Source organism: Thermobia domestica, chromosome 2, assembly GCF_964235325.1.
Source record: "Thermobia domestica chromosome 2, izTheDome1.hap1.1, whole genome shotgun sequence".
NCBI lineage: Eukaryota > Metazoa > Arthropoda > Insecta > Zygentoma > Lepismatidae > Thermobia > Thermobia domestica.
Window position 1 is genome coordinate 319088281 of NC_137455.1, and position 27751 is coordinate 319116031.

The 27751-nt window shown below is 36.1% G+C and overlaps 2 protein-coding genes across 4 annotated transcripts in view; one reads left to right on the top strand and one right to left on the bottom strand.

Moving 5' to 3' along the window:
* The window catches only part of LOC145678648 (V-type proton ATPase 116 kDa subunit a 1-like), a 112616-nt gene extending 100359 nt beyond the window's left edge, over positions 1 to 12257 (bottom strand). For all 3 annotated transcript variants that reach the window (XM_081749015.1, XM_081749016.1, XM_081749014.1), the window contains exon 1: positions 12017 to 12257. In XM_081749015.1, coding sequence (XP_081605141.1) covers positions 12017 to 12133 — 117 coding nt within the window. In that variant the 5' untranslated portion in view covers positions 12134 to 12257. The remainder of the gene's footprint in view (positions 1 to 12016) is intronic.
* A 9104-nt stretch (positions 12258 to 21361) lies between these two features.
* On the top strand, positions 21362 to 22177 carry LOC145679500 (uncharacterized). The gene has a single exon (XM_081750079.1). The coding sequence runs from the start codon at positions 21362 to 21364 to the stop codon at positions 22175 to 22177; it is 816 nt and encodes a 271-aa protein (XP_081606205.1).
* Positions 22178 to 27751: the final 5574 nt, after the last annotated feature.

The window sequence follows — 27751 nt, forward strand, 5'->3', positions numbered from 1 at the left end:
TATTTGAATTGTAGATCGACTTAATGATAACTTTTACTTTTTACGCAAGGTAGCTTTTCCACATCCTGCAAACAAGTTTCTATAGTATTTCACCACTTACAAAAGGAATTGTTTCTGTTCTTCATTTTTTAGTTAGAACTTCATTGTGATCTTCCATTAACTTTATGCTCTTTCCGCTGCGTCATTTGTAACATGCAGCTTATCAACTACTTTTTTCCCTAAAAGAAATTCATCATTTGTCGACTAACAAACCGGATCATGGTCTAGAAAACCTGCAGAAATCCTAAACCTTTCGAAGAACTTCTTCGCGTTTCCTATCACAAAATCAACAATTTCTTTTTCTTCAACATCATCTATGTCACTAGCGTACAGTTCAAATCGCTTCATCGTTTCATATGAACTGTCACTATTTTTAATCTTTTCTGCTATTTTGTGTCTTGTTCATTATTGACATTCTCGTCAAAAAATAAGTGCTCACACTCCTCTGAGAGGTACCAAAGATGTTAAGAAAACTTCAATAAAGCCAATCTCGAGACATCAGAATTTATGAGTTTGTACGTTTGAAGGCTCCTCAAAAATTTTAAATCTTGATGTGGTGAACGAGATGCACTGGGACAAGTAAACCAAGCTTTTTAGAACAGGAAAAGTGCACACTTGACGCAGTCCTTCTTCCCACTCATTTAATTTAAACTGATTTCTAAAGAGAAATATTTTTAAACATCATAAGGTTTTTTCCATCCACCTTGCCTGATGTACAGCTTCAGGGAAACGGAAAGAAATACTTCCAGGAGGCGTACTTTCTAGAAAAATTACTATAAGGTCCAAAAGTTGTCTGTAATCTCTGCAATGCTTCTCTGCATTTCCAAATTTTGAACAGCAAAAGCTAGCGTATCTTTCTTCATATTGCAAAGAACGGAATTAACACTTCGGTCAGAAATTCATGTAACAAAATTGTTGTGTTGAAATCTCGGCCACTCTTTCTGAAAACGCTTAAAAATTGGCACCTCTGTACCGTAAAAAACTGAAACACAATCTCCAAATACACACTTTAATATCAATTCAAAAATGTGATGCCTACATGGAAGATAAAAAAGATCTTTTTCCAATTTCTGTTCAAGAAAAATACAAGCTCCATTAATACGTCCAGTATTAGAAGAAGTTGTGTCCCAATGCCTCTGCTGTTGCGATTAATATGCGCATGGAGCTCTATCAATCAATTTATAGCGATCAAAAGCCGCAACGAGTCTTGGAGTAATAAAACGTACTTTCCCTCTTCTTCTCGAAGATCCTGTCACTATCTCATCAAAATCTATCCCTTCCATTGGAATTGTATTTTCTGTTTGGCATAGGGTCTACATCTTCATCTTCATCACTTGAATTGATAATCGACTATTCACCCGTTTCGCTCACTTCACAAGTCTCCTTTTTGCCTTTGAGATATAAGAAATTCCATGTCCTCTCCTGAATTTGTATTAAGTCTAAAGCATTTCCATGCGCTGTATCAAATAAATCGTCTAACATATCTAAGAAATATCTTGTCTTTTCTTCCCTTCACTATTCCCTATACTTGATTTTTGAAACAGATGTCACATTTCGTACAATCCAATGAGTTTATCGATGCTGTGCTGAGTATCCTTGATCGATATTCCTGCTTTAGACCAAAACATTTCTGTTTCACGAATTGCTAACCGAGCATTCTCTCTTAAAGGTAATTTCACATTCGTATGTTATAAAAGAATGCACCAAGTACTTGTCTGTTGGACAGTAACTTAAAACCCAATATCTGTTCACTCATATTACCAACGAGGTAAATACCACTGCGATAACTGATTTCACTAGACACCGAACACATAATGATTACTTTGTTCATTTAATCACATGTGATGATACTAGACCCACAATGAAACTTCAATCCTCTAAAAATAACAATCATATCAAAAGATCATAAATGCAAAATAGATTAATTCAAATACATGTTACAAGTAGTCTAAAATTATTTTATTTACAATAACAGTTGGAATTAAAAACAAAGTAGAGGACGATTTAGTTGTAAATGATCGTAACAAATAATTGCTTGAAACTCATTTATTATTTCCAATTTAATTTTATTCATAAATCTGCTCCAAATTACTCAAAAAATGGGATTAAATAGAAGAATTTAAAACTGTGAATGTATTGCCATCTATTGAGCAACATAGGAAACTACTGTTTTCTAAATCTTATTCCTATAAAGATTAAAATGCTTTCGCGGCACCATTTATTGTCGTCATAACGAACGTAAATTTACAGAGAACACTTTTCTCATTAAAAGGAAAAAGATTAAGGGGTGCGGTCTCAGATATACACAACTTGAGAAATAAGGACCACCCTAGTGTACATGTGAGATTAAAGTGTGATACCAATGTGAAATGTTAAATTCATGTGTACCGGTAATGTGATCGAACCTAATTACAGAAGAAACAGAAACCGTGGTAGGACAGACTATCGTGGATATTGTGTAAAGGTAGGAGACACGATATTTCGCCACCAGTAAAACGAATGAGAACTGAACCTAATTTTACCGGTAAGATAACCGAACCTAACCTTATTAGTAACATTAATAGTAATTGCGTAACCGAACCTAATCTTGGTAGCAACAGTAATAGTAATCGTACACTTAAGAAGCATGTACTCATTAGATCTAATTTCGTTAGAATTGGATTTCGTAGAAATTTCATAGATGGTACAAATTCTCAAAATAAGAAACAAAGAACTGTAGAAGTAAGTAACGTGCAAGACTGTATTCCGATTTGCGACTTTCAATGCAACTTGAATGAATTTGTTGGTCATGTAACTTAAGCTAAAGTTACGGCGTCCGAGAAAACCTTATTCAATTGATTCTTGCTTCATTTCGCTTTAAATATCGTTATGATTTTGTTTGTTATTTGTACCTTATTTGAATTCTATGAAGATAATTCATTCGTATATTTATGATCTTAAGAACTTTTTTCGTTTAAATCGTAACACATTTTTTTTTAACTGCATTTTGGCACGTTCTTCAAAGTATACTAACAGTAAGAGTAAATGGGTGCAATTAGTCAACACGTTAGTTCCTTCTGAGATTGTGACTAAAGTCAACATAGACAACACAATCTGTGAGCTCATTCTTAATATAACAGTCTTTTTACTTGTGTTAGTTTTTGTTGTCATGTTAATTATTGTGTTATGTCTTGAATACTGTAAATATTTTCATTTTAATTATTTTGTTGAGTATATGCTATATTTCATCCTTTCTTGTGTGTAATGATAATTATGTAAATGTCGGTTCCTTTTCACGATCTTCATAATTCTGACCGTTAAATTAAGATAAATTTTATCAAAGTACATCTTATGTTATGTATCAATGGCCACAAAAGGACCTGAAAGCTAAACAACTGTTAGGCCGGAATCCGAATGTACCTTTATGACGTTAATATATATATTTAAAGTGAAAATAATTAAGGTGTTATAGCAAAATATAAAAATAATAGTGTTGCGAAAGTGAAATATGAGATAATGATGAGAATTACATACAATTTTATATTTATATATACACAAGGGTCATTCGGAAAGTCCAGTACCTCATTTGTAACAGATAACGACCCAGGATTTCTCTTTATATTTTTTTTTAAATAAATAAACAAAAATAAAAAGGTTCATGACGCCATTATATAACGATACGTGTATTTTTCTACTTGTATTTCAATATATTTGGGCAGAATGTACTTCAAATTGATGCACAAGCTATCTAAGAAAAGGAAGAAGAAATATATATAGAAAGAAAAGGATATAAAAATGTAATTGTTTTGCTGTTGATACACGTTTATGTTTTATGTTAAAATGGAGATTCGTTGTCATAGCAACGAAATATAAATATAATATAATTCCAACTACATGCACAACTTTTAAGGTGTATAAATGTTTAATTTGTTACGCGATATAATAAAAGGTAATATCTAGATACAGTGTACGAAATGGTTTTAGATGAATTAGTTGCCTAGTAATTGCTATATAAATTTATATGAACTGTGGGATTTCGTCAGAATATAATTTGGTGATCCTCGCTGCAGGATTGCTGTTATACGGTAAGTTGTTAGTCCCTGCCATGAAATTTGTGGACAGTAATCAATTTCAAAATTTGTACCAATTTTACACTCCTTGTCAAAGATACACCGACGAAACTAAGAGAAGCAGGACTTCTGATGAGAAATACGTCCTTCGGATTCCCTTCATTTCTTATTGAATGAGACTATTTTGATGAGATTGCAACTCATACAAGGGCATCCTCACTTATTTGTAAAATATCTTACGTCAATGAACAGATACATTGAAAACAAAGGATATTAACATATCTCGATCCTGGCGACATGTGGCAAATTCATAACTAAGTCTCATTACGACTAGGGATCGATCCACGAGTTAGTACATTTTTCTCTACATAAGAATTCTACAAACCACAATTTATTCACGTTAACTAAACCCACTTTGAACATAATTCAATACTGGGCGAAGATAATCTGATGAAGCAACAAAGAAAGCAGAAGGGCTTCTCTTTCACATTGGATGTGAAAACATACATTTTCCGCTTAGGTATCATTAATGCCGGCAGAAATCTAAATCTTACGTAACTTTGCTTCTTTGTAAGCTCGCGCTCAGGTTTACATACGAAGGTCTACGCAAAAGTAATAGCTATAAATGCAATTGTAATTATTTAAAGCAAATTAATTTTACAATGGCTTACAAAGTTACTTTACAGCAACTTTACACTTTATTAGGCATGTCTCGTTACCTACTGGGAAGTGTAGGAGTCGCAGGTAGCGAAAGCAGACGAGAACTAGAAGTCGGGTGCCATAAATACTTCAGAAGGATGAATTCGAAAATACTTCCACAAATTTTAGCTTAGATTAACTTTGGATAGATCAACCGAGCCTAGGCTAAGTAAACACACCATTATATCAGGGGTGCGCACAAGGGGGGGCTATGACGCAAACTGCGTCATTGAAATATTGTGGGGGGGTTAAAAATCCATATAAATATGTTTGATGGGGGGGGGTAAAATTAATCGAAAAGATTTTTTTCATGGAAGAACACCTACGGATAGACAATTGGGGGGGTGCGTCATGGACATAAGGGGGGTGGGCACCACTGATTATATTATAGTGTTCACGTAAACAAGAACGTCATCTAAAACTAAACTAAGGAAGTAAAGGTCATGACAAATTAAAAGTCATGACACACACACACACACAAACACACAAACTATGGATTTGTTTAAATTCATCGGACAAAGGATATTTCATTTGTAGACTAGATTCAACAATTTCTTGATTTGTTTGCCAAAACATCGAGATCTCCAAAATTATTGGACTATTGGAGTAAATGACTACAAACACGAACTTTGCAGTTGACGGATACTCAGACTATCAACCAAGAACAATTATCACAGTATACGTCGTTCCCGATCACACAATCTTACCTTCAAGACAGCTGGATTACAAGACTACGCCACCGGCTCCAGCTCAGCTTTTTATGCATTCTACCATTAATTGTTTTAGTATTGGTATAACTAAATAAACCGGCACAATTATAGATTTTGAGTTGTTCTTGAAATTCAACTACTTCTCCCTTTATTAATATAGCAGTTTAACGTGAAGTCCCATTCTTTATTTAAATGATCTCCCTACGGTTGAGTCCTGGACTTTTACTGCGGGGCAGAAAAGATCCAAATACATATCTTTTTATCGATTAAGTTGAACTATGTAAAGCTAGTATGTTGATATTTATTTACAGAGTGAATTTCAAAAATTACGAACAAGAAATAATAGTAACGTGATAAAAAAAAAAAAAAAAAAAAAAAAGCCACAGATTATGTGAACTTCATAGTCAAGTTTCGACATATCTCGAATGATTTAGAAGACATTCTGATTCACTACACACCTTGGAAACCTGAATCTAAGTGATTTATTACAATCAAAAGTATTTTCTGCATATACGCACATACGAATAGTTCATATACGCATATACGAATAGTTCAGAGCCAGAGTGAACTAAAATTTGAGTCGTATTTTCATTAAATTCTTTCGGTCGTTGTATTTCTGACTCAGAGAACTAACTTAGACTTTCGGAATCGTCCATTTATTTTAGTAGAACTCTGAACACTGAACTTAGTTGTGCAGTTAAGTATCTTTTGGTCCTTCTGCAATAACTCAAAAGTTTCACAAGCATGGATGATCAGCATAACGTACTTCTATCAAATATTCTATGTGGATGAGTCGGTAGACTCGCCGCACTTGTAATCAAGGGATCCCGGGATCCAGTTCAGATGGAGGACAATTTCTCTCGGGTGCAAACTGAAAAGTGGTTCGGACCTCATTTTAAGCTGTATGTTCCGTCTTTCATAACCCAGCTCTCGTGTAAGACAATAAGGTCAAACAAACTTGTTTTTATCCATATGCAATCTAAATAACGCAGATCTATTTAAATCAAAAACTAAATGAATAAATAAATAAAATAAACATTGTTTTTGCAAGCCCTGTAACAAACTAGACTTAAAATTTATTACTTGTATGTGTCTTCAAATGATGGAACTTAACGCAAGAATAACTTTTTACTGTTACAAGCTTGCTTGCTGTCTACTATCACCCAGCAGAACTGCCTTTCAAGAAGTTCTGAGAGAAGCGAATGAAGAAAAAAGAATACTGAAGTTGACAGCGAAAAGAAAAATACAATTCCTATTAGAAGACTAACTCACTTCTAAGTTTTCTTCAGGTAGTTTCAAGAGCACATCGAGCAGTGTAAAACAGTGAAAATTCTGTATCAATATCTAACATAGCACCGGAGATATAAGAAATTATATTTTTGATGACGTCAAAAATAGAGACCATCTGGACGTTTGGGTCTATCCTATAAGAAAGAGAAATTTCAGAAAACTTATATAGGTAGCTTAATTGAAAGTGTAGGGTGTATTTTGCACTTGGTTATGATCGTACAGTCAGCGACACAAGTTCTCTCCGCTTGATGAAACTAGTTTTGTAAATAACTTGAGAATGGAAGGACAATTTGAGTAGTTTTCACTAAATTAAAAAGAATGTAATTTTCTGTACGTTCCAGCCATACAACCATTATTTCCAAAATGAATTTTACCAAACGGAAAGAACTTTTTTCGCTGACTGTATATCTGTGGATTTGGTGAGTACCCCTGTATTTCTACAAAAGGACCATTTCAGTATCGAACGATCTTCACAACAGTTTCAAGAATAGGTGATGCTGAGTAATACAGTAAAACCTCTATCTCAATATCTAACAGAGCAAGCGAAAAATTAAAAACTATATTTTTGATGACGTTATAAATATAGAGAACCTTATGGATTTGAAAATTTGCGTCTATGCTATGAGAAAAAAATTCAGAAAACATATATATAAGTATCTGTAGAAATTATACCGAGACATCCACCAAACCCACAGGGTGCGATTACGACAAACTGCAGAACTCCCCCACACTACTTACATGTATTTTCTGAAATTTCTCCCCACAGCACATACTTGGAAGTAGAAATCCGTAAATATAATTCGTAATATCTCGTTTACTATGTCAGATATTGAGATGGAGCTTTCACTGTATCACTCAACTCCACATATTCTTTGTACTGTCATGAAGATCATTCGGTACTGAAGTAGTCTTTTTCTAGAAATTATACAGGGTAACAAATAACAACCGACAAGGGTACGATCACAATGAACTGTAGATTTCCCACCACTCTCAATTAAGGTTCATATATTAGTTTTCTGAAATTTCTCCTACTTACAACATAAACCCGAAAGTCCAAATGCATAAGAGGATGCATATGTTTGAGTCATCAAAAACTAAATTCCTTATAGCTCGGGTGCTAAATTAGATATTGACAAGGAATTTTCAGTTTTACACCGTTCGATGTGCTCTTGAAACTGCCTGAAGAAAACTTAGAAGTGAACTAGTCTTCCAACAGAAACTGTACTGAGGTATTCACTTAACCCATAGGGGTACCATCATATTTAATTTTTATTATGCATCAATAATGGTTTTCGAACTCCTAAGATCCAATACGCTTTTATTTCACGATCCCTCTCTACTCGTTAGTTTTCAGTTAACACATATTTCTAACACACTTTAGAAATGGCAAGTTATATTTTCAAAAGCTTTTAAAATTAAATCTTGGCAGACCCCATGATATTCTAAAACCTCATGGATATCTCTGAAACCTCTAATTACTCTAGGACGAATGCTTCTGAAGTACTTATCAATCTTACGGGATCAGTTTGGGAATTTTTTACAATCTAACACGAAAACCCCTAACCGTAAGGTGCATCTCTTTATTTGATATCTTGATAGCCGTTAGACATATAGAGTTCTAGTATTCGTTAGACATGTTTGCAACGCTCTTCAAAAACCCTGTTAGATATGTTTGGGAAATGTATAAATTAGTTGTACGAACCACATGGTTCTCCCGAACACAATAAGGGAATACATTTGTTTTGGACTTTAAGTGTTCTTGTTGCCAGGTCTCAGCGATAAATTTTTCGAAATTTCCAGCCTAGCAGCATATCCCACACCCATATGGTGTTGTATTTATATAAACGGTCCTTTGTAATTGTTAGGTATTCCGACTTGCTGTTTTGGACAAACACAAATTTGTAACGTTCTTGAGAACTCTGTAAGTCATATTTTTTGAAATTTTAAAAGTGGGAGTTTCACAAATCCCCAAACTCCATACGGATGTTTGTTTGTTTAGATTATACGTGTTCTTGAAGTTATTGTTAGGGCTCAGTAATTTTTCAAAACTACCATCTAGTATGTATACACCGTATCAAGCTTTCCAACACTAATAAAAAAAAAAAAGAAAAAAAAAAGAAAAGAAAAGGAAAAAAAGAAAAAGGAAACCACGACGAAAAAATATAGGTGGTTTCGTGAAGCTGTGAGAAAAGGAACATTTCAATTATCCAACAGGTAGAAATAAATAAATGAAAATTACACCGATTGTTATATGAACATACATTCTACTCTAAATATAACTAAATGGGTATTTATCTGGTTGCAAAATTTTATTCGAGTTTCTTAAGTGTTTTCGTACGTAGCTGACCAGTACTAAGCAACGACCACAAGGAAAGTGTAGAAAGGATCTGCATCAAAAAATCAGTGTTTGTAAATATACATCTCTCAGACATTGTTTAATCCTTCTGTAACGATTATTTTCATGGCAGACTATCTTGTACTGGCAGATTCTCCAGAAAGTACTTACGCAGTCCTAGAAGTTGTTCCGCGATGCGTTTCCACACAAGGGACAAAGTTAACTATCGGCTTGGAACATGACAGAAAGAAATGGCTTTCTAAATCCAATGCTGATTGCACAACAGCACAGTCTTCTTGTCGAACCGTAGACCTTCTGAACCATTGACATACATCCACACGAAAATCTTCAATATCCCACGACAAAGACTTTACTCTACCACGAAACGCATTAGAAACTTACATTAGTCCAAAGTACAAAAACGAATAAAATGAAATGAAATCTTTGAGTTTTACGTTCCACGGTTATGCCGGTTAGGCTAAAGGAGACGGTGATGATGAATAATGAATGAAATGGTGGAATGAAGAAAGTGGGAGGAAACGGGAGAACCCCGAGAAAACCCACGCACACGGTGTTTGTCCACCACAAAGTTCACTTGGCGGGGGCTGGGATCGAACCCGGGACCCCAAGCACCAGAGGTGAACGCTCAACCACTGAAAAGTACAAGAACGAATACCCAGAAGCTTTCGTAACCCTTGATCATGGCACCAATTATTTAACATTCGCTGAAGAAACGTGATCACATTAGATCCATCACATTCCAGCATGAGGAGCTTGTCATAAAGCAGTTCAGATGTGTTAATAGTTTTCGCAATAGTTTGAAAATCTGAAGATGAAGCGCGCACCAAAAATACACTGTCCAGGTAACAAGTAATAACACAATTGGTTGAAGAAGAAAAATATCGAATGCGAATATCAAACTGTTTATCAGTTGCTGCGTTTGTTGTTCCAACTACAGCAAGACTGGAGAAGTTCCCAGAAGTTTTAACATCGTACAACAATTTTGCATGTAAATAGGGGCCAAGTCCACACGATATTGAGAATGAAAACTTAGTCTCATGAAGCTGAAAATCCTTATTTTCACAAGTGGAAATAGCAATGCCACAAAAATATAGGAAGTTTCGTTAAAATATACGAAATATAGGAGTTTATAGGAAGAGACTCAAATATATATGAAAAATAGGAGCATTGGAAAGCCTGTCATATAGGCCTACTTATGGTTCGATCTTTATTATCCCACATTTCGGGAACCATTAGGCGTACAGACTTGAGGTTTTTGGTAAACACATAATCACAATTCTAACGTTCTTCAAAACTTTCCTAAGATGTATAATACAAATATTTAAAAATGGGTATCTTACGAACCCCATTTGTGTGCGTGTTTTGGATTGAAACTACTTTTGATGTAGTTACGCCTCAATAATTACTTTATCAAAATTCCACCACCTAGTACACCACCCACACACCTTTATAGTGTAGCTATTTATTTCGCCATATTTTGGTAACCATAAGGTGTACCAAGTTGCAGTTTTTAGTAAACACATATCCGTAATGTTCTTTACATTTTAGAGACGTATATTTCAATTCAAAATATTTAAAAATGTACAAATTAGGTAACCCATGATACCCCCACCCCCTTTGGGGTATCCACATACTTTTGCATAGTACTGTATTTTGAGTTAGCCTCAATAAATACTTTTTCCAAATTCATCGTCGTCCTATCTGATACCCTGAAGTCCATACCCCATCAGCACAGAGTATTTGCATTGAATTTTCACAACAAATGCTGTATTTAGACCGATAACGGTTCATAAAGTGAACGTGCACTTACGGATGAACTCCTGGCCATAAAAAGAAAGGACACTTAAAGGTACTAACAAAAGACTTGGTAAAGAAGGGTACATTTTTGGAACTGGGGGGGGTCAGAATATTTTGCTTAAATTTCGTGCTTTCTTGCTATATCTTCTGTATTTTTTGATGGTTTAGGTAGGTTAGGATATTTGGATTTGGGAGGCCAGAATTCTTCGCTTAAAACTCCTACTTCCTATATTTTCTGTGTTCTTTGATGATTTAGGCTAGGTTAGGTTAGTACTTAGTAATTACACTTACGTAGCATTAACTCATTTCTCCTATAAACATGGTGACTCTGGTTTTGGTCCCCTAATTCTAAAATTATCCCGAAAGAAGCTATCTGCGACGGTTTTATAAATAGACTCCTATTATATATCTGCACCATTCGTACAACTAAAAAATATTGCAGAAGGCTTCAACACTGTTTTACCCATTTGTTACCTGGGCCGCTTATCATAAACTCTTATTAAGCCGAACGGTAACTCTTTAGTTTGGGCAAGGCAGTGATATCCCGTCACTGTTAGTATTATTCACAGGTGTCGTTGGTTCCTTTCTGTTGCTAGGGATTATTCATAGACTATGTACGACCTTAAAAAGGTAGTAATAAGGGGACTTTAATTTACTACAATATTGCCCTTGTACTTAATGCAATCAGTTCCTGTCACTGCCTTGCCTAAACTAAAGATTTGCCAGCCGAACTCCCCCCCCCCCAAAAAAAACAGAATAAATAATCCCCACAAACATACATACACCATATAACTAAATGTACTGTGCAGTGATGAAATACGAATATATATATATATATATATATAAAATCTAAATACAACAATTAGATTTACAGTCTGGGAATATGTGATTAAAAAAAAAATAGCGTCGCCAGCATTTAGGTCATGAGATTATTTCAAGATTAAAATTATACAAATACTAATTTCTGAGTCTAAAATATAGCAATTATTCAAATAAGTATGTTCATTGTATTAGACATACATTTAACTTTCCCTACTACCACAATGAAATTACGAAATGAATCATACTGTACTTACATCTCGGAATTGAACCAAACCTAGTTCCCCAAGTTCAGATACGCAAGCATATGCAGCTTCACTTTGTAAAAATAATTGACATAATGTCATCTCCTCACTTCGAAATAAGGACCCCATCTTGGCCCTGATTGTTCCTGAGATTCACAATTCACCAAAAAATTATCTAACCACCACCTCAACTTCTGTGCTGCAGACCACAAAGTCAGGTGATTCTTCCTTCTGCAACCCCGTGACGTCACTTCGGATCGTCCTTGGTTACAATGTTGCCAGTTACAAATATGTTGCGATAGTAATTCTCTTTTGATAATATCTAATACTCATTTGGAACAAGTAGATAGTAATGCGAATGTATTAATTAGTATTAATTAGCTTGAAAAGTTAAATAAAATCTGATGTGGCTTATTTTTCATTGTATATTTATTAATAACTTGCAACTTCCAGTTGATATAGCCTATGTCGTGCTACTGGTCTCAATAAAAGAAAGTGTACTGAAAACAAGTATTCTACTCCTAGGGGTTTTAATTGAGCACATTCCGTAACAGTTTACATCAACACAACGCAAACTTTACGATTTAGTGTTTATTAACCGTCTGAGTTCTAAATACTTTTTGCATTGTTTGCGTTATGATGCTGTACGCAGTATTTTCGGACGATTGATATGAAATGCCCCCTAAATGTTTTGAAAGTACATCAAGGAACTGATTTCATTCCTATATATCCAAATTTTTACTATATCCTAATACTCGATTATAAGAAATATGTATTTAGAAAGTACGAATTAGTTAAGAAGATTAGAAGGGACAAAATCCCAACAGAAAGCTCTGACGGTGCAATAGTTCAAAACGAGAGAAGAATTCCCTTTTCAGTGGCGAAGCTAAGGGAGGGCCAAGGGGGGCCAGGCCTCCTTGCTCAAATTCTTGGTTCCCCTAGTGGCCCCCTATACAGTGATATTGCTATAGGTCGACAAACGGTGAGTGGGTCATTGCTACAAGTGAAACTACTATCAAAACGCCTCTCGACAACAGAATTACCAGATGCAGAATACCGTAAGTTGCAATAATCTGCGCTCCGAATAAAATATCTTTGCTCGTTTTTGCTTGTAGTTCAGCAAGATCTAATTCACTGAAATCTGTGGGGTGCATATGCATTGACCTTACCACTTGAACATTTCTTTAACCTCTGTTCCTTATCTAGGTATCTCCTTTGTTTTGGACAAAGAACCAGAAAGAAAAATCAAATCAGTCGGCATTCTCATTCGCTTCAATGTTGAAAGTCATACTAAAATATGAGATGCTTACTTACAAATAGCATACACTGCAGAAAAACATTACACTTGCGTTGGAAGAAAGAAGTTTTCGTACATTACTTATTATAATTTGTACACTAAGTAATTAATTCTCATTGATTATGGCGACATAGAACAAATGCATAGCATCCATTAAATAATTTGGCATTATTATTATTATTTTCAAAGCATCTTAATATCGAGCCGTCTTGTTTAATTAACAATAGAAGAGAACAGAAGTTTTTTTATTACTTGTGAAATAATTATTCTCTCTGTTGTTTGCATCCCGATCATTTGAGAAAAATTAGATGCTGAATACTACGAGCAAGTACTATTTGCTACCGATACTGGTTCTCCCGCTTGATTATCTTCTGGTCTTGTCTTTCGTACATCTAGTTTCCTAATGCTCTTGGCTATTAGCAATTCTGCAGAATCCTTCTGGTACAATGTTAACAAGCGATACTAGCGGCCTCCAGGAAATCGGAGTCAGCGCTTGATGGACTGATACTACTAACTAAAGCCTGGGGAAATGTAATAAAATTCAGGATTCTTTGTAAATAAATCGTTCAGAAGTATTTTCCTTTAAAAAAATAAACTGTAGTTTAATCCCTAAAATGCTACTTCATAGAGGAATTCCAAAGTTTATCACAGAGCCAGTGTTACGATCTCCTGATCACTAACCATCAGGAAAGATACCGAAATGATACAAGTTGCAGTGTTGCCAGATCAATCAGTTGGAAAAACAGGAGATTCGAACATAAAAAACAGGAGAAAGCAGTAGACACATACAGTGGTGGCGTTTGAATGTAAATCCGGGGGGGAGCAATAAAATTTGCCATTATTAAGGAGGCAGTAGTCAAAACAAGCAGTCCAGAATTCATTTCCGATTAACAACGTTGAGCAAATAAAAAGGAAAGTCGCGATTTATATTAATATTATTTGATACACATATGTGTGAAGTAAAACGTAGTGAAAGAGCAAAATGGAGTGGGAAAATGTCTTTTCATACACGTAGCGATAACGTAGCTATATGGTACAGTCACACGTGATCGTGGCGTAAGACGATTTCTTGCTGACGATCGTGAAGAAATGATCTAAGCCAGTCTTCCAACCCAAGTCCCAATCTAAACAACACTTACTTGTAAATCTTACAGAAAGTCAGAATATAGACGAATCTTATAGAAGATGACGTACAGTTTTATTCTTTGCATTCATATTATATACGGTAAAGCTCTATAACTACACGTATATGCTCTAAAGAGCTTTGTGTATTATAACAGAGAAATTTCATCATTGAAAATTCAATATTAATAATCTTCAACTTCTCGAAGTAACGAAAAAGCAGGAGATTGTTCACTTTTTGTTTTCTTTCGCAGTAGATCAGTAGAACGTAGAAAAAGCAGCAGATCTCCTGCAAAATCAGTAGATCTGGCAACACTGACAAGTTGGTCGCGGCAGTAATGTTATTTTGTGTAAAAGTGGTAGTTAATCCCGTTATCTTATCTGATATTTAGTAATCAGAGAGATATCAGGAACTTATGGAACTGGTCTATAAAGACTCCATTCAGTGAGTTCAGTCACTGAATACCAAATTTTATCGCAGATTTATATATGTTCTTCGTCAAAATATTCTTAACCATTTCCGAGAAAATTATATTGTAGGAATTATGCAGAACAATAATCAGTGGTAACGTGAATTTTGAACAGGATATAAGCCTACTAGTTAATGCTGTGCATTCATATCCGATCTCAAAACTAACAATATTAATTTAGCATCGACTACAGGATAGTAGCGTTAAGTTACTTCAACTACATTTGAATTTATTTTAAGGCTTTGAAACATCCGAGGCTCAGAGAATAGAAATGAGGGAAATGAGTCAATTATGCCAAAAACATTTCGCTAGTGAACTAAGGAAGAATCTTGGTAAACTCCTAAGTCGAAATATTTGCCCACGAGGATCGATCACATCATCTTCCGAATCTGAAGTCATTGTTCTACCGCTAAGCTCAAATGCACATGGTTGATCGTACTTTTGTTTTTGTATTCATATGCAGTTTTATTACCTACCTAAGTAAACTACATGCTTTTTTTTTTTTTTTTTTTTTTTATGTAATGTAAACTTTTACGAACTGGTATTGATCAATGCTTCTATGTGTTACAGCTGTCAAGCACACAAGTGAAATTAGTATTTCAACAACTATAAGCTATTTTAACAAGACAATATAGACGAAGCGCTGTTTTTGAAATTTATAATCTTCCACCTTTTCTGAAATAATACTGTTCGTTCTACCGTTTAACACAACATAATTAATTTGCTTTGTAACGTAATAATACTTGTTTATTAAAAGTTTTAGAAAGGTAACGAAAGTGCATAGTTTATCAAATGTTGAAGTGTTATATTTAATGTTTTTCTTTGTTGTGAGAGTGAGGAAAATCATTACAATAAATAGAGTAAGTTCAGTTTACTTTTAATGGAGTTTCCACTAGTCTGTTTGTGAAAACCTAACATAGCAGTATGCATATCAGCTTGATTCGAATGTACAGTTAAAGTTCTGGTAGCTCTGCCTTCGTATGTAATAAGCAAATTCCTAAAATAACTAGAATCATGATATAAGTGCAAATTTCAACGAGGCACTTTATTCCCTAAATCAATCAGTCACACATATTTTAAACGCCGTGATTAAGTAACTACTTATATTAGAATGGAAATCAATTGTGTAAATGTGCCCTAGTTGTTTGAGGTAGTAAGTTCTTATATTTTCGCTGTTTTGAACAACAATCATGAACATGAACAACGAAGATGGAAACATTCATCTTGAACAGTATTATATATATAATTTATGTGAATCAAGTTTTTGTGGGCATTTTCTCTCAGAAAATGGAGATTGATGCTCTTATCTTCATCCATTATTGCAAGAGTTGAGTTGATTTTGAGTCTAACATTCCTTTCAGCAGCGAGGCTATATGAGATATGGGCCTACTGATTAATGTGGAATCCGAACCACATGAGCTCCGCCGGAAATCGAACCCGGGCCTCTCACGCCAAAGGCTCTTTCGCTAACCGCTTAACCACAAAAAGAGCTCTCATTCATCATTTCAACCGAGTAGAAAACTGCTTGAGACAACTAATAGGAACCTGTAAAAAGAATTTTTAAGTGTCTTTCGGTCAACTCCAGAAAGTCCAGGATGTCCGCTGATGTGACTTTTGCGAAAGTGTGTGTATACCTGCCCCAGCCGTGCTCTTCTACTTCTAATCCTAATGTGTTCTCTGTGATGTACTGTCGCTCCATTTTCTGAACTCCCTCGTCAAGGTCATCGACAGAATTGAGACGATTACCAGAAGTTTTATGTAAATAAGAAGCTATCCGGGATAACAATCCAACTTGAGGAAGCAACTTGTTCTCCAGTTGGTGACCTAGAAGACAATACTTGTCCAAGAATACCATGAACAGCCTCAACAACCCAGCGAATATTTGTAACATAGCAGGAAAAGTTCTCCTCAGCCGTAGTCAATTGCCTGCTCTTACCTTTCAGTGTAGGCATTAAAACTGTAAATCCTCTTTCTTCCAAATATGCAGTTGTATCCCCGAAAGCTGCGACTCACACAATAAATACCACCTTGTGCTAGCGATTCACCCTAATGAGAATCGCTAGCCCATTTGGATCTTGTATGTTGGCCCCAGCATATCTACAATATAACCAGTCTTAAGTATAAATAATAAATAGCTTACATAGAGGCAACTTTTTGTTTATCCAGGGTACGATTTTCATTCATACTCATTATTCGACCTCTATCTGTGTCGAATATATCTTTCATCAAAGGTCTTCCAAATTGTCAACAGTAATGTGAAGTTTCGGTGCCACAATAGCTTTTTCAATTGTTATGAGCTCTTCTCGCGAACAAGCTGCGACTCCGACCTTAGAGGGTAAAATGATTTTTTCGAAGGACGTCATAACAGATGCACACAGATATCCGGAACACATACATAACAGATACACACACACAACAGATATCCGAAACTTATCTGTCCAGCGCAGCGCTAGAATTGCAGCACTAAAACTATTCGAATTACCAGTGCTCAGTTTAAACAAAACCGTAACAGCAGCATGAAAAGTCGGCGATTCAAACTCGACCATCTTTGTCCTCTGACAGTATTCGTGACGGCCAAAACATGTATGAAGTAACGCGGGTTGCATATCTCCCAGACGTGTCCGACTTTGGTTTTCCTCATTTTACACCAAGTTGTACCGCGATTATCAAACCAAGGTCAAGATATATCATATGTGGGTTGGTGCTGCTTCTATGATGGAAAATAGGTGGTCGCTCGAACATAAAGCAAAAATATTTGAATTCGAATATTTTCGACGTGCTTTTCGCTAGAAATTTCAATGCGAGATACATTGTTTCTAGTTTTCGGTAAGGCCCTTTAAGCAAAATATATTCATGTTTTGTTTCATACTCGTAACTTAAGTCGTTTCGAAGATATGAATAATTTTTTATTTTCGAATTTTGAACAATAACCTCGAAATTCGAAGTAATTTGAAGTTGATTTTCCGGCCAAAGTTATCTTTGGATATGATATACATTTGATATAAATATCACAGCAATCCGTGTAAGAGTCCTTTTCACTATCTTATCCGACTACACCATACCCATGGAGACAAAATGATCCTTTCCATTATGTTTGTCATTTGTTAATTTTTATGACTTTCTATGTTTGTAAAGCTTCCACAAAATTTGATTATCAATGATAATTGAAATATCAAGAAACATGTTTGCATTTTCTTTTTCTTTTTTTTTTTAGTTTCGTGGTGTTTTCACAATCTGTGTTTCTTTGAACGTTAGAGGGATCATTCTCCTATTGTCTAATGCAGTGAAAATTTGGAAGAAAACTTATAAAATGGCGATCGCAGGAGAAAGGATAAATAGAAGAATAATTTGAATTTATGCCTGGAAAGAGTGTGACTGACGCAATTTTACACTAAGACAAACACGGAAATGTATTAGGAAAAACAAAAAGGATTGCATATGGTCTTTATTGATTTCGATAAGGTCTAAGACAGAGTGCCACGTCAGGCAAAATAAAGATACCTGAGGTAGAAAGAAGTGCCAGTGACATACGTAATAGAACAAGACAATGGTTCTTGTCTTAGAATATTACTATTCTTATTAGTGTCGGTGTGGTAGTACAGAGATAGAATGTGGCCTATGATTTGACTTTTTTTTTTGAAGGGTATGCCATCTGCAATGCAATAAGCATTCCTCCTAACGAGGCTGGGCGATAAGCCCCTGCAACTCCATCATAAATAAGGACGTGATTATTTTACAAACTACTTGGTAAACCTTTGCTAATATAACGCTACTAGTTCTTACAACCTTTCGCTTGCAAAATGGAATACAAAAGGGAATCTGTTGGTCACTACTGCTTATCTGCTAAATCAGGGTCAAACTCTGTGTGTCATAAAAGTTAGTTTATCAGTGTCTGACCTACAAAGAAAATCATTATATCAGCAAGGTGATTTGAAATAATACGCCAGGCATATGACAAGCCTTGGGCTATATTGCTTAGAACTACTTTAAGAATGAATCTATCATTTACGCATTGAATTCCATTACTGGCTACTTACATTTTTCGGCCTCGTCTTGGAAGTCAAATTCTGGTCTCATATTCATACCACACGATAATAAGTTTAATTAAGCACTAATTATAGGCACTATAAAACACTGGATGCATTACTTCTTCCTCTTCCAAGCCTAGAGCAGCAATCAAATTGCAAGCCCACAACAAACCTCTTTGCGTGACTATATAGAATTGGATGGATCTCAGCACCTCTGAGGTAGGCAACAGTCACGGCCCACAGCAAACCTCTTTGCGTGGCTTATGGAGTTGGATAAAACTGAATTAAATTCAGGGCCTCTCTCTTCTGAAATCGTGGCAGCCTGTTAATCCAGAATTCGTCGGCAAACTTGCAGCACCTTGGCCTACCATTTGAGAACGACCCTCGTAACCTCAAAACCCGAAGTTTAAATACTGCTTGCTGTTCTTGGTTTTTCAGGTTACGAACTACTGTTTGTAACTAAATTTTACTTAGGAAGTTAATTTTTTAGCTTGTGTTCCGTGTCTTAATGCAGCCACGGAAACTTTTCGAACGGTTTCTTGTTAACTTGTAGAAAAACACATGTTTATTTTCCTTAATATTGGAATTAAAGTTTTTTAATATATTTTTTTCATTCTCCCAGTGTATATTGTCCTGATCCTAGGTAATAATTACAGTAAGGTTGATCCAGTGTGTAAACAGGAGCTACGACTTACTGAGAAATAGTGTGGAATTAACACACCAAACACGTGTTACGGTTCGATTATACCAAGGGCCTATTTTCCATAGCAACAAGTCTTGTATTATCCTCTTATAAGTCTTAAAATATCGCGTGCTAGAAATTCTAGAATAATAGTAAAACTCATTTCTAAATATCAGTGCTGATACATATAATTTTTCATTATTTCGTTGTATATATATATATATATATATATATATATATATATATATATATATATATATATATATATATAATTGTTACAATATTTGATGTTAAAAAATTTACAGTAATGTTACAAGATTAGTAGTTTCGAAAAATAGGTCCCAGAGGTCAGTACTAAGCCCGTATATCTCTTCAAGTAGTCATGGATGTTATAATTCAAGATATGAGAGATGAACCTCCCTGATATATTAGTTGATTGTATTGTATTAAGCAAAACAAATAGTTAAAAAGGAAGAAGTTGGAAGGAAAGCAGATAATTGGAGAAAGTCTTTGGAAGATAGAGAACGAAGTGTGAGAGTCATTCCAGATGATTTCAATCAGAGTCATCCAGTCATCTCGCCCAATACAGTTGCTACCATCCTCTCTAAATTTAGAGATACGAGATCTGTTGAAATTAGACCTTGGACAGGTAGATCGAAATTTGTTACGGACGAAGCACACTGAAAAAACAATATAATTGAGAAAACCATAATATATTGTAGTTCGCTCAACCATAAAATATTGTCAAAATAGGGACAACAATATTTGGTTGTGGATATTATATTATATTGTTGGTTTAGTATGATTTGTGAACGATATATGTTGTATCCTGGACAATATTTTGTATTGTACTTGAAGTCATACACGGCTATTATAATTAATTATATAATCCGGTAATGTTGATCCTACAAGAGAGAAATGTGTGTGGTATCCAGAAAATACGTGTGTCGTACCTTTTACTATATAGTGTGATTGTTACAACACGATATAAAGTTCCAGGAACAACACTATTTTGTCAAGAGAGCCATTTTCTGTTCCGTTTATTGTTGTGAGGACCATTATGACTTACTGTGAAGACCGTACTATATGTAAAAGGAACTATACCTTACAGGTATGTGGACCATAGGAACAATGCTATTTTATCATAATAGCCATATTCTGTTTCTTATATTGTTGTGAGGACCATACTGTATTCTTTTGAAGACCATACAACCTTATATTGTGAAAGAAACTATACCTTACAGGTATGTGGATAATACTATATGGTTGTTAGTGCTCATTTACCACGCTATACAGTAGGGTAAGGTGTCCATATTTCGGATAGGTTGCTATTTTCGGATACATTAATATCTCGCCACAATACAACAGCATAAATGTGGCAACGTTGTGAACTAGTGCGCCCTGGCGATGTTGTGTTGTCAAGAAGCTGCTGGACGTGCAAGTTGCGTGTGAAGTTTGTAGGGACGTTTTCTTTGTTTTCCACATTTTCGTTATAATATTTTACTGGTGTAACTTAGCACATGAAACTTAAAAATGAGTATGGAATGAATTGTGTGCATGCTTGTAGTTAGAATAGCTATTGTAGTTAAATATGAATATGTTGTTTGTCAAGTCGAGTGTTCGGTAACAGCACACAGCAGCCATCTTTGAAAGTTGACGTGGTTTTTCAATTTCGGATACAGAGTGAGGGCCTAATTTCGACTATCCGAAATTGAGCGTACTTTAAAAAAAAACTAAAGTATTGCATCCCTGTTGCAGATGTCTGGACGAAAAAGGTCATGGTCCATGGACATTATGGAAAAGGCCATCGACGCAGTGAAGAAGAAGGAAATGGGGTTTCTGAAGGCTTCCAAAGTGTTTGAAGTTCCCAGGTCAACTCTCTTAGATTATGTCAAATGTGCAAACAGTCAGCAACGTTTCCAATCACGAATTGGACGTAAATGTGCCTTAGGAACTGAGCTTGAAGACGAACTCGCTAGGTATTGTACAATAATGGATGAACGTTTTTATGGACTTAGGCGTCGAGATGTTCGTATTCTAGCCTATCAGCTTGCGGTGAAGAACGACATTAAACACCCATTCTCAACAAGAACTAACATTGATGGCAAAAAATGGTTAAAGAAGTTTTTGACCCGGCACCCTAACCACTCCTTTCGAAAACCAGAGCACGTTTCACTTGCAAGAGTCAAAAATTTTACAAAAGAAAAAGTGTCTTGCTTCTTTGGTCTGTTGCGGCCGGAATTACAAAAAGTGAATTTTGAGCCAACAAAAGTGTACAATGTCGATGAAACTGGTATATCCATTGTCCAAGGTACACGCTCGCAAGTCCTGAGTGTTAAAGGGAAACGTCAGGTTGCGAGACTGTCCTCCGCTGAACGGGGCTCCTTAATAACTATTGTGACATGCATGAATGCTTGTGGTACATACGTTCCTCCTCTAATTGTTTTTCCGCGCGTGCGTATGAAACCTGAATTGCTACATGGAACACCACCAGGAACCGTAGCAGCATGCCACCCATCAGGATCCAAATGCATATTTTCACACAATGGTTTGAACATTTTGTTAAAGTTGTAAAACCATCATCTAGCGACCCTGTTGTGCTCATACTGGATGGGCACTATTCGCACACCCGTAACCTGGACATTATCCACCTAGGACGGACCCATGGTGTCATTATTGTGTGCTTGCCACCCCACTCGACGCACAAGCTCCAACCTCTGGGTGTGAGTTTTATGGGTCCATTTAAGCAGTTCTATTCACAAGAAATCGAACTCTGGCTCGATAATCACCCGTTTCATCCGATTTCTATGTCTGATGTTGGTGCGACTTTCAGTAAAGCCTACGTACGAGCTGCAGGTATGCAAGCTGCAATCAGCGTCTTTAGAAAGTGTGGGATTATTCCCTTCAATCCGAATGTTTTCGACGACAGTAATTTCCTACCCGTTCAAAGTAGTGTCAGACCTACTAGTTCTGTTCCTGTAAACTGTGACCCTTTACCGTCCGAACACAACAGTGACAGTAGCCCTACCATCCGTACGACTATTCCTGAAAAATCCTCACCGCTTTCACCATTTGACATACGACCCCCTCCAACACCACCAGGCCCATCCATAGGTAGTAGGAAAAGTGAACAAGCTGCAGTGATAACCTCATCCCCATATAGACATACATTGGCTGAAAAGAAATATTTTGCGAGGCACACTAAAGCCTTCAAAGCAGAAGAAAGCGACTAAGCCTTCAAAGAAGTCTCCATCATCTGATGAAGATAGTGACTCAGACCATGCTGTTCCTCTAATTTCCACTGACGAGGACGACAGTGCAGACGAAGAATGTGTTTATTGCTCTGTTGCTTATCATGAAGAGACATCAGGAGAGCAATGGAGTAGGTGTATTGGATGTTTGAGATGGGTGCATGAGCTTTGTGCCCGAACAGAGAAAGACGGTTGGCAGACATACAAGTGCGACTACTGTGAATAGTCAGATACAACTGTTCTCTCATTTCCTTGCTTTGTATTTGCTATCATTTGTGTAACATAATCAGTGCTAATAAACCATGTTTATCGTCTATCAATGTTATTTGAAATCCTATCCGAAATTAGGCACTGCCGTATTCGAAATTGGGAAACCAAAATGATGAATGCTTATTTTTGTACGGTTTCATAATCTATATATATAAAAGAGAACGTACAAATCCTTTGTTAGCTCATCACGCTAATACGGCTGAACCAATTTCTTTCATTTTTGGGGGGTTATTAAGATTTGGACCCTAGATGGTTTTTATCATATCACTTTAATTTTCAATTACCAGTGTCTTGAGATAATTGACCATTCAAGTGTCCATAACGTACAAATCCTTTGTTAGCTCATCATAGCTAAATCTAACCGTATTTATATGCAACCCACATGACCGTGTCACTCGGCGGGTTAACATAAATGACAGGCGATATAATGTTAACATTTACTCCAATCTTCTATGGTTTTTATCATATCACTTGAAAGCGAAAAAGTAAAAATTATCTAAGTAACAAAGTTTATTGCGTTCCGGGGTGACCCCAGCGAAGCGGGGTGAACGCTGCTAGTATACCATATACAAGGATTGAATATTTAGCTATGGACTCTAACATGCTATCCTTACTTTCATTAATCTTCAAACTTTGTTTTTCATCCCTGACATCTTGAGTTTGGCTATTCGTATGCACGTGACACAACTCAATTGCTTAAGTATCCGAAATATGGGCACCTTACCCTACTTATTATTATTCATGCAATACAATGTTATTGAAGGAACCAAATTGTGTGGTTGCAGGAACTATATCGTAGAAACTAGGAATGGCCAAAATTGTTCGGAATCCGGATTTTGGAAAATTTATTTTCCGGAATCGGAAATTTCACTTTTTTGGCTTTCGAAAAAAAATCTGGAAGTTAATAAATTCCGGAATTTTCCGAAATCCGGAATTTTTCTGAATTCCGGAATTTTTCTGAATTCCGGAATTTTTCCGATATCCAGAATTTTTCCTATTTTACTTTCCAGATTCCGAAAAGTGAAAATTCCGGAATTGCCCATCCCTAGTATAGACACTCTTTCAGGATGTTTGAGGAAGAAAGAGCAATACTTTTCTAAATTGTAGTATGGGTGATTCTGAGCAAAAAAAGTTCATGTGAACATGGGTTCTATTCTCTATGATTTGAGAGCTATATGCTATGAAACATTTTGAGCTTCGTTGCTTGTTACTCATTCTATATTTATTCGACAGAGATTAGACATAGCGCATTTGAAAAGTAATGAAATAATCTTTAAAACGGTATGCAACATGTGCAGCAGTCTTTGAAAGAAAAGTTAACTTTCCCAAATTTCCTTAAATAACCCCATGCCGCAAGCGTCGGTGGAACACCGATGGGCAACTAGCGACCTTTCGCCAAAAATTGGAGGTCCCGCAGCGACGATCCGCGGTGGCCCCACTTCCGTTTTGAAAATTATACCACCAGCGACAGAGACGCGACAAAACGACAACACACACAAAATTACAACGACAAAACCACAAAATTACTCCCCCGAAATACGTTAAATTGCCTATATGCGTGATTTGTTAACATTAAGGTGAGTCAAAAGAAATTAAAAAAAAAAAAAAACTCTAGAACTTTACCTCTTTTAGTTTCATGTTATAGAGCTGTGTATTACACTGATATAAAATAATGAATTCAGCTCTTTTTCTTTCAATTTGGCACTATTTTTCAGCTCACTCCATAGCTAGAACTGTGACAACACTGCTGGAGCATCAAACGAGTGTTGTCTGTCCCGATGAGTCAACGGAACGAGTTGAATGTATTCGAAAGGGGCATAATTGTAAATGCCCATAAATTTGGACATACAGTGAGAGAGATTTCTGAGCAACTAAACGTGTTCTGGTCGACGGTTAGTAATGTCATGGTCAAATGAAAACGCCATGGAACTACCGAACCAAAGTCTGTTCTGGTCAGGGAGTAATCTACACCCCCCTAACACCCCTCCAAATTTCTTTACACACACCCGTGGATGGAAAAGGAATACTCCCCTAAATCCAATTGTATCAATTAGCATCACATAAGTTATTTATTAAATCAAGTTAAGAAAGTTTTAGTGTTTTGGAAAGAAGGCAATATTCTTATTTATTTATTTCACTTCAAAATACGAAGCAACCTCGTTCTCATGTACGGCTTCGAGAACCACATGACCTCATTGTTTCGGGCGGTGTTTCGATCAAAACAATTGACAAAACAGACCCGCTCATACCTACCCTCCTGGGCTCCGCGGTCGTTTCCAAGAAAAGAGATTGATGGACAGATGCAGATGACTGAAATTGACAACGTCTTGAGCGGTCATTCACCTACCTCCTAATCAATAAGGAAAACTGTGACAATATAGTAATAAGCCTATACCAGATTCAGTTGGTAAGTGCTACTCTGCAAGTGGTGTATCAACGGACGGAAGTTAGAAGGGTGCAGTCAAAACGTTTTAGAATCACGTAGCCAGGAAGGGGCAGGAGCGGAGATTAAGAGATCAAATAATATTACAACAATTAACGTCAACAACAGGGTTAGAATATTAAAATAATGAAATTGCAACTATGTACAGTATTAATTACTAAACGAATGTGATTTCAGCATGGGACGAGAGATTTTCTTCCAATTAATAAGTTGGAAAAAATCACCCACTAAAACTTCCTGGGGGTGAATAAATTGAAATAAGGGCAGAATTTTGCAAAATAATTACAATAATTCGTATGTAATCAATTCATATGTAATTACTGGGTAAAATAGTGGTGGTTAATTTCTAATACAGTGAAACATCTCTTAACGGGCATCTCTCAATAGTGGACACCTTGAGAGGAATAACTTTCTTATTTTTCCATGCCATAAATATGTGTGGTATGGTGTTATGAGAGAGAACCCTTCCATTTAGGGACACCTCTCATTTACGGACAAATAATCGTGTTCCACCTATGTCCGTTTTGAGAGGTTTCACTGTATCACTTAGTTTAATAATAACTAACTAACTAACTAACTCTATGGCCTATGGAACCCGGAGGTTCAATGCCGCGTTCACAAAAGCTCTCCACTGACTTCTATCCTTAGCTAACTGCATCCAGTTTCCACTTTGTATTCCAATCTCTGCGAGATCCATCTTAATATTGTCCTCCCATCTGCGCCTAGGTCTTCCTAATGGTCGTTTTCCGATTGGTCTTCCAGTCAAGACTTTGAAAGCGTTTCTACTTTTATTCATTCTAGCTACATGACCCGCCCACCTAAGCCTCCTAGACTTGACGACCCTAACAATGCTGGATAAACCATATAAATTATGTAGTTCCTCGTTATGAAGTTTCCGCCATTCCCCATTCCCGTTCCTCTTGGGTCCGAATATTCGTCTCAGGATCTTGTTCTCAAATACTTTCAGATTATGTTCTTCCCTCAGAGTAAGTGACCATGTTTCACAGCCATACAAAACAACAGGCATGATTATCGTTTTGTATATTTTAAGCTTCAAATTCCTCGACAGAATTCGCGACGACAAGAGATTTTGAACCGAATAGTAACACGAATTCCCTGCTTTTAGTCGACATTTAATTTCTCCGTGAATATGATTTTCCTCTGTTAATATTGATCCTAGATTTTTGAAACTATCCACTTTATCAAAAGTATTATTTAATATTTTAACGCATCCATAATTTGCTGTATTCCGGTCCCGACGCACTTCCATGTACTTAGTTTTCTCTGCATTTACTTCTAAACCCATGTCCCTACAAGCGTTTAATAAGATCTCCGCATTTCTTTCTATTGTTCTTCTATCATCCCCTATTAAACTTACATCATCAGCATATGCCATAACCTGGTGAATACCGTTCAATTGTAGGCCCTGGTTGCTATCTTTGATTTTCCTTATAGCGTATTCCAGAACGAAGTTCAATAATAATGGCGACAACGCATCTCCTTGTTTCAGACCATTTTCGACGTGAAAGCTCGTGGACAAAAATTTTCCTACCCGGACTTTACTTTGGGATTCATTCAAACATATCTTAATTACTCTAATTAGCTTTCTAGGTATTCAAAGTTCTGTAAGGACGTTGTATAATGTTTCTCTCCTAACCGAGTCGTACGCCTTTCTAAAATCAATAAATAGTTGATGTACCGGGGTATTGTATTCCCACTTTTTTTTCAAGTATTTGGCGAATGGTAAATATTTGGTCGATAGTTGATCGATTTCGTCTAAATCCGCACTGATAATCTCCAATAATTTCATCTGCATATGGGGTCAGACTTGCTAATAGAATATTTGAAAGGATTTTATAGGATGTTGACAGAAGAGAAATGCATCGATAATTATTACAGTCAGTTTTGTCCTTTCTTGTGAATTGGAACAGTGATTGATTCTTTCCACTCTTGTGGCAATTCTTCCTTTTTCCAGATAAGGAGAATGAGTTTGTGTGTCTTGTTATAAAATTTTTCGCCTCCAGCTAAAATTAACTCAGCCGGAATTTCATCTACACCCGGAGATTTGTGTTTCTTTAATTTCTTTATAGTGGTTTCTACTTCTATTCGGTTGGGTTCTGGAATATACGGTTCTGCGGTGTGTATCTCCCTTTCTCCACGCACACTAGTTTTTGGTTGCGTGTT